At 30.7% G+C, this 8,986-nt stretch overlaps 1 protein-coding gene across 1 annotated transcript; it reads right to left on the reverse strand.

Moving 5' to 3' along the window:
- Window positions 1–624: 624 nt before the first annotated feature.
- LOC130663479 (THO complex subunit 1) lies at window positions 625–3,991 on the reverse strand. The gene is made up of 8 exons (XM_057462724.1): window positions 3,834–3,991; window positions 3,065–3,751; window positions 2,709–2,956; window positions 1,753–2,049; window positions 1,538–1,687; window positions 1,325–1,472; window positions 998–1,234; window positions 625–929 (listed from the first exon to the last, which is right to left on the reverse strand). Exons 1-8 carry the CDS (start codon window positions 3,867–3,869, stop codon window positions 774–776), a joined length of 1,959 nt encoding a protein of 652 aa, XP_057318707.1. The 5' UTR covers window positions 3,870–3,991; the 3' UTR covers window positions 625–773.
- Window positions 3,992–8,986: the final 4,995 nt, after the last annotated feature.

Here is an 8,986-nt window from a genome sequence, read left to right on the forward strand (position 1 = left end):
TTGTCGACAACTCATCGTCAAGTTGGTCGCAAACTAATGAATACCAACTTTTTGACGAGCAACTCGTGCTATCAGGGTTTTTGAATCGGTTTGTTGATTAATTTGGTAATATGTTCAGAATCACCGTTATTAAAACTGTACTCTTGTAAGTTTCGCCGGAAGACATTTCGGTAATATTTCTAATACAGTCGTTTCATATTTATGCCGTTATTTATTTTGGTACGTTTACAATTATTGATTCTAGTCAAATTGAATGTTGTTACTTTTGGTAGACCCATTATTTAAATCGATTTTCTTAAATCTCCGCCAATGAGATCAAGCATTTCGTTAAAGCTGTGGTATAATAGATCCAGTACATGTCCAGAAATGTTTTTAGGATGAAAGTATGGCACCCAATGTAAGACCACTTTTATTTAGTTATTTATTTAAAAATTATTCGTTTAAATTAGTTTTTGATTTCATTTTCAAATTTTATAAACATCAAAGAACTGTTTGATTTAGTTTTTAGAGTTATATTGTTTTCATGCAAATACCCAATTGAATTTGGCAGTCTTCGTCTGTTAATAAATGATGATATATAATTTAATGAGACTTGATTTAAGAATATAATTATGATAATAAATATTCAACTATCTGTTCAATTTATTTGTTATTTAGAGTTATAATTAAAAAAATATTGAATACAGAAAATGATTGAAATTAATATTTGTTTTACCTTACACTGTTTGTAAAGTTGCAAAAATACAAAATAACAAAACTTTAGTATATTTATTTTACGATTTTAATACCGCAACTGCTTCATTGAAATTTAATCCTTCTAAAATGTAGGCCAAATTTTCGACAGAAGCATCTTCATCGGCATCTGCCCAAATCTCCAACATTGTCTTACATTGTTCGTATTGAGTAGGTTTTCCACGAAAAAAATCAATCTAAAAATATTAATTAAATTTTAAAATACATCAAAAACATTAAGTTTAATAAATAAATATCTTTAAACCTCATCTGCAGCATATCCTAGTTTTGTAGCTAATTTTTCCCAATCATTTTTCAATACCTCTGAAAGTTTTACAATCATTTCTACGTTGACAAAATTTAATTTACGAGTTTTAACCTCTGAATTTTCACATTCAACTTGTTCTGATTCTTGTTTCAAAACATCTTCATTAAATTCTTGTTCATTTGATTCTGGAGGAGGAGTTTCATCAGTTTCCGTTTTAATCATGTCTGATTGAAGCTAAATAGAAGCAAATTAATTCATTATATTTGATCAATAACAAAAAAAAAATTTAATGTAAAAAAAAATATTGTATAGTCATATACTAACTGGTCGATCTTTAGCAATTTTTTTTATCATAGTCTCTAAGTACTCGGGTAATTTGTTGATAGGATTATTCCCATGAACAAAAAAGTGTGGACTTCGTCTAGCTAATAATCTCAATGCTCTCCAACCAAAGTTACCATCATTTACTTTTCTAAAATAAATGATAAAATAATACTGGATTGAAGAAAAATGAATTTTTGAATTTAAAATACCTACTTATATTCATCATCAACCATAGCAGCAGGATCTGACTGCATTATGGCTTCTTCGAAGTATGTTTCTAATAGTGGTAAGAAGTCTCTATCTTTGGATTTGCAAGCTTCTAAATTATTTGGACAAAGGTTCCATAGTTTAGTGAGCTCAGAGCTAAGAAAAAGTAAAAATAAATGTTATAAAAAAGTTATAATGATTTAGGCTTAAAGATTACTTACTTTCCCATATTAAATTTTCCAATACACTGCGCATCTCGAATAACATCACCTATACGTCGTTTAAGTTTCTTTAATTTTCTTGGTTCATCATTTCCACCGGAGTTGTACAACGGTTTTTTAAAAGCTGGGCAGCCATCATTTTTCCAAGTATTCCAATGCTCTTCTCGTTTTAAAATATTTTTTACAATCTCTGTGAATACTCTACCATCTGGGGGAGTTTCAATCAATAAAGCATAAACTTGATCCGTTGTGGCTTTCACCCATTCTACTTGATCCAGTTTCAATTCATGAGTTTCACTATAAAATAATTAGTTGAAAAAAAATTAATCAAAAAAATCTATAGAGCTTGAAAATAAATATATCCTTTGATATTAATTTTTTGATTACTATACCCAAATAACACATGCTTGAGCAAGATTCTGTTGCCAGTGCCTTGAGCAAAACCCCTGGTCACTAGTATCTTTTTCTACTATGGGTCTTGCGCAAGAGCATGTATCAAAAAATCGTCATCGAAACTTGTGCATGACTTGTCAAGGGATTGTACACAAGAATATTGAAGATATCTTAGATACAGTACAGTCGAAATGTTTCTGGCGCATTTCTTGCACCAGCAACTTACGGTAGGTACTTACACATAGCTTGCTCAAGATCTGCTCAAGGCTCAAGGTCAACTTTGGGCCTTGAGCAGATCTCGAGCAAGTCATGGGCAACTATTTTCAACTATAGTCTTTCTCCAGAATTGAGTTATAATCTGGACCGAATTTCTTGTGTGAGGCTTGCACTGGAATTGCTATTGAAATCTAGCCATAAGTATCTGCAGCAAGACACTTAGGTAAGAAAAGACACTAACGTCTATCGAACTTGGGACCAGACTTGATCAAGCCTTGAACAAGATTGTTATATGGGTATTGACTACTCCAAGTCTTATTAAATTAAATGTCATACGACTAACTTACGTTTTGAATTTAACGGTGCTGTTGAGGTATTGAAACAGAATAAGAAATTGTAAAAGTACATAACGTCGAAAGTTTGAATCTGATAGTTGTAATTCAAGTAATTTTTGATTCGTAAGATATTTGGCAAAGTAATGAGTTTCTTTGTATATATTTTCCACTGTAAATTCCTTGTTAACTCCGGTCACAGAACAAGTACGCTGATCTTCTAATTTGAAAGATGAAAATGCAGAAAGAACACTAGAAGCATGCTAAAACACGTCAAAGTAATCATCCATTAATATTGGGTAATTGAAAATTGATATATTGTGGAATACAATTAATATTAAAAGATATAAAAATGAGTAATGTCAACATACAGCAGAAAAAACTTTCCAGTGCATCTTATTATAACATTGGTTAGGATTTCGGAAGAAATCCTGAAGTGCCCAAAATTTTCTATACAAATTATAATCCATTTGTATTTTATTTTCACTTTTATTGTCTTCTTCCATTGGTTCTAAATCATTTTCAAGTTTTTCAGTTCCAAATTCAGTATAATTATCTAAGTTAAATTCACTGACAATGTTAAGTCCAGATCTCTCTGAAAATGGGAAAAACTTTGCAAGAAATAATAAAATTCTTCCACAAAATACTGTCTGTTGAGACCGCGATAATCGTCGTAATAAATCATTACACATTCGTAATAAATTGTTTTTACAAGCACTAAAAAATAAATCTTCTTTCCAAATTCCAACATTATTTTCAACATATGTAAAGAGTTGTTCACACTTATCTAGTGTCATTGCATCGAAAATATCACTAAGAAGCATTACAGGCATACTAGAAGTTGCTAAATCTCTTCTGCAGAGATCAATTGTAAGTGTAATGTAATTTTCAAGAACGCCGACATTTTTCGATGTATTTTCATTTAAAATCATTAATAATGTATCACGTAAAGCTTGATCAACAGCTGCTTTCCGATCTACATCATTAGTACAAGCTTCGATACATTTTTTTTGAAAATTTACAACATCAGAGTTTCTTAAACATTGTTGTAAAAAAATCTGTAAACAAAATTCACATCATAACCTATAGAAAACTTTATTTTTTAAATTTCAAATAGTATAGATTAATTTTCACACTTACGCTAAAATCTTCTCTCAATCTTTCAAATAGCGTCATTATTGTTAATTGTTTCTATGACCAAATATTATATATTTATAACAAATGTAAACAAATAACTAATAATGTGTAGATAACTTAAGCATCGAAGTGAATTTTACTGATTACTGAGTTTCAATAGCGGGTCCCTAAGAGAGATCCGAACGAAAATGTAGCCAACGCAACAAATGCAAACAAATTTAAAAGCAAAATTGTTATGTCCTGGGAGGTTACTAGGATCGGAGCAGACGCCACCTCCTGGACAGTGGGCAGTTCGTTGTCACGCGGGACCAATTTTGAATTTGAAAAGTGATAAATTTATTGTTGACTATGATGATGATGATGATTATGATTATTATTTAATGAAATAATGAAATTATGGATAAGGATAGATGTAATTGATAAAATAACTTTTATCTGAAGACTGAGTTTTATTATAAAGTGTAGATTAGATTTGATCAGTAATAACAGTTGTGCTCGTCAATAGTTCTCGGAGAGAAGTGGAGTTACATCAGCTGGCAGAGAGATCTCTGACTCTTTACTCTTCGACTTCTCCCACCATTCTCATACTCATACACATACTTGTGCTATATATGTACTTATACATATCAACGTTCTTTCTAGTTATATACTTATACATTTATACTTCTTACTAATACACGTACGAGATATGAGTTTACACATCTACGTTCTTTATTTGTCCGTTCTATGATTTTACTTATTACTTACATTATTTATATTCCATTTTCCTGTACTTAAATACAATCTTTTAGTTAATTATTCTATATTTAATTATTCAATACGATTGACATTATTATTTATCATGAAACACCATTATAATTATTCTAATGCTATATTTCTATATTTCTCTTAATTTATTTATTATACGAGTCACTCTTTATTTAATATGTATATATATTAACAATAATAATTGAGTTCTTGTGATATGGTTTTTATTTATAAGTAACATTTATTTATTAAATATATCTTTTCTTATTTGATTATAGAGTATGCATTTGTTTATAACCATATTTACTGTTAACTATAGAACAAGGGCCTATTCATGATTTTTATGTGTGTTATTGTAACAAATTGTTACCTTACATTTAACAAAAAGGCAACAAGTTTTTTTTGTGCCGTTTGGGATCAGAATTAACTAGCAGGTGTAGCTTTTGAATTTTGAAAAATATGAGTCAAAAATTCGATTGTCATAATCGATTGTGCAACTATACAGTTGTTTCAAAAAACAATCGCTTTTTATGAATTTCAAATAATCGATTCTTCGAAAAATCGATTATTTGCAAACGATTAATCGGCTCTGTCGATTATTTCAGTTGGATTATAATCGATTGTTAACAATCGATTATTTCATTCGATTGTTGCAACACTTCTGAAAGCCTTTTTGGCTGGAAGCCTGGTTGGCTCACCGTCAACATATAAAAAAGTGGCGCTTCTCTCGCCCACAGGTTAACTAGTGCACGAGTCCACAAGTGAACTTGTGGGGCCGTGGTGGCGACGCGACATTATTGGAAACACACTTTTTGGAGATATCGCCATTTCGTCATGCGCAGATTACAAAATAACGTCGTATTGTTTACATTACAACATTACGTTACAACAATGTGACCACTGTTTAAATGTAAAGACGAGTAAAAACTTGCTTAAGAGGGTGTACTAGGTGATTTTCAAATGAACCGTTTTCACAGGTAAAGACACAAATTATTAAATAAAATATGTCATTCGATGCGTAAACTTATTATTTATCGAATGAAATGTTTCTCGTTCGGAAATTGCAGCTTATATCTGAGAACGGCTCATTTGAAATTTCCATTTGCTAATGTAAGTGCAACAAAGACAGTTCCGTCCGTTCACATGTGTGTAAGAAAGAGAATAGATGGCACATCCTCTTAAGCTTGCTAAGAATTGCGTATAAGCTAAAATTGAAAAAATATTAAAATTAAAAATTCATATTAAGTTATGAATTATTAACTGCTGAATCATGATTAGACTTTCTTACTGCAATTTAGTCAAATTCCGAATTTTACTAGTCATTATCGATTGAATATCAATATTTACTACTTGACATACACTATAATATTATTGTTTATAAAATGTTATTTTAGCTTTTATATAAATAAATACGAGTCACAATACGTTATGTAGGGGAGAGGACGGTAAAATAGGTCCCCTCGAATTTTAACATATTTCTTATAGAGCCCATTTTGCCCCAAATTTTAACTTTTCATTTTGGGAGGGTATATTGATTACGAATACATGGTAGAAGACTAGAAAAAGTAAAGGGGTAAAAAAAATCATATATTAAAAGGTTTTTTCGGGAGGCCCGTTTCGCCCCAAAATTCAAGATTTTTAATTTTCAAAAGATGCTGCAAATTAAGCCAAAAAATATAGTATGGGGCTAGAAAGAAGTAAAACAAGCAAGAAACAATGAGGATATAAGCCATTTTTTCTTAAGGGGCCCATTTTGCCCCCTCCCTCCCCCTATGTAATTTAACCACGGTAGTAATTAATAAATTAATATAAAATTTAACTTTTTATACTAATGACCACGTTGTTGTAACATAACACAAACAATACGACGTTATTTTGTAATCTGCGCATGACGAAATGGCGATATCTCCAAAAAGTGTGTTTCCAATAATGTCGCGTCGCCACCACGGCCCCACAAGTTCACTTGTGGACTCGTGCACTAGTTAACCTGTGGGCGAGAGAAGCGCCACATTTTTATATGTTGACGGTGAGCCAACCAGGCTTCCGTAGTACGTCGAAAGTAGTCGACAACTTGTCATCAAGTTGGTGGTAACTAATGTAGATACATCAACTTTCTGATCAGAAAGTCTAGCTATCAGGGTGACTACAAGTTACGATCAAAACTTACACTTCAATTCTTACAGTCATTTTGACGTCCAAATACAGTATGTTTACCGCAAGTTGGAACCCGTTTGACGTCAACTTGCAGCCATAGTGGCTGTCAGACACCTAAAATCGTGTAGATCAGAGATACTACCCTGATAGCCACACTTTAAATATAACTGCTCAGCAAGTTCTGCAGTGAAACATTTACGGCTAACTCATCGAAAAGTTTCTGGCAAGCCTCGGCTGGATAATACTTGCGTGCAAGTTGATGCAAATTAACTACCGTCATCTGAATGTAATTTGACAGAAAAACTTGCCGTGAATTTGAAGTGAAACTTTCAATCAACTTAACGTCATTGTCTGACAATAACACTTGTATTCAAATTAAATTCAAGTTACAGACAATTTACTGTCAACTTAACTGCAACTTTTTGCCCTCCAACTTTTGCTGTTAAGTTGACTTCAGATTCCGGCCGTATAATGTTCATTCTTACCATTTCAGAAGGTAATTGAATTTATGCATGTGTATGTCTACAATTTGAGAGTAAAAAAATACTTAACAATTTTTTAAGTCAAATTAACAATCAATTGGTTCCATGATTCTTGATCCCCCGACAAAATATCCCAAAAAAAATATCCCTGGACAAAATGTCCCCGACAAAATATCCCTATGACAAAAAAACCCTGACAAGTTATCTGTTATGTCCTCAGTGGCCTCAGGTGCCTCCACCTGTTAATTAATTAGTGAACTTGAGATCCATAAATAGGCGCGCATTTAAATTTCATTTGAAATTATATATTAACATCTTACAACACTTATTGCGTCTTATCAATATTTAGTCAATAATTTAAATAATAAATCGTCGTGGCACATACTTATTAAATTATATATTTTTATTATAAGAAACTTTAAATAAATAGATAAATAAATCTTTATTTTGTATTCAGAGAAATGTAAATACAGTTTGAGTGGTCTTGGAACGTTTCCTGTCACCCGATACTTAAAACCTAAACAAAACACACGCATAAAAATCATGAATAGGCCCTTGTTCTATAGTTAACAGTAAATATGGTTATAAACAAATGCATACTCTATAAACAAATAAGAAAAAGATATATTTGATAAATAAATGTTACTTATAAATGAAAACCATATCACAAGAACTCAATTATTATTGTTAATATATATACATATTAAATAAAGAGTGACTCGTATAATAAATAAATTAATAGAAATATAGAAATATAACATTAGAATAACTATAATGATGTTTCACGATAAATGATAATGTCAATCGTATCAATTAATTAAATATAGAATAATTATAAAAGAATACACCTCTGATAGTCTAGAATATTTAACTGAAAGATTGTATCCAAATACAGGAAAATAGAATATAAATAATATAAGTAATAAGTAAAGTCATAGAATGGGTAAAGTAAAGAACGTAAATATGTAAGTTTATGTCTCGAATTAGTATTAGTAAAAAGTATAAGTATATTTGGTAAAGAACATGGATATATATATATATATATATATATATATATATATATATATATTAGGGTGCTCCGTTTGAAACGAAGATTTTTTTTTTTTCGTTCCCCATCGAAAATCTTGTGCTACATGTAAAAATAAAAATTCAGTGAAATTTTGAGCTCTTAATAACAATTTTAAGAACTGGAACAACGTCGTTGAAGTTTTCCCATGCTAAAAGCATATAAATTTTGATTCTTTTCTTTTTATCGAATAAAACTCAGCCCCATATTCACGTATCTTATCGGTTCAAAGTTTTCTTGGAAGAGAATTGTATGCTCTTTGAAAAAGCCTGTATGTGCTTGGCAGTACCTTCAACTACAGCCCTCGTGAAAGCCTTGAAAGTCTAATTTCCTACGAAATTAGTGGTTGTTTGTTGTTAACTTGTAAACGGTTGGCTTTTGGGAAAAAAAGTACATGAAATTTTTTGTAGGAAATTTAGTCTTCGACAAAAAAGTTCTCATAAGTCAAATCTCTAAAATCAATATTTAAAAAGATTTATGAACTTTAACTAAGTAAAATTCAAAATTTTAGCTAAATGTCAAGATTAACGGTTTTATAATTCAAAACCATTACATAAACCACGTTTTTTTTAACATAATCCATCTGTTAGCTCCCAAGGACATCGAAAATTCGAACGAGATTCTTCAAATCTGTGTTTTAATCATTCAATTTTTCAAAAGAATTGCAATTGAGGTTGGTACTTAAGAACAATTTCGATGAATAATTA

This window comes from Microplitis mediator, chromosome 2 (genome assembly GCF_029852145.1).
Source record: "Microplitis mediator isolate UGA2020A chromosome 2, iyMicMedi2.1, whole genome shotgun sequence".
In the NCBI taxonomy this organism is placed as follows: domain Eukaryota; kingdom Metazoa; phylum Arthropoda; class Insecta; order Hymenoptera; family Braconidae; genus Microplitis; species Microplitis mediator.

Coding starts and splice junctions, on each gene's coding strand:
- LOC130663479 (XM_057462724.1), bottom strand. CDS start 3,869: ATGACGCTATTTGAAAGATTGAGAGAAGATTTTAGC. Junction 1,235..1,324: donor AAATTGCTAAAGATCGACCA/GTTAGTATATGA, acceptor GCTTCTATTTAG/CTTCAATCAGACATGATTAA. Junction 930..997: donor TAGGATATGCTGCAGATGAG/GTTTAAAGATAT, acceptor TAATATTTTTAG/ATTGATTTTTTTCGTGGAAA.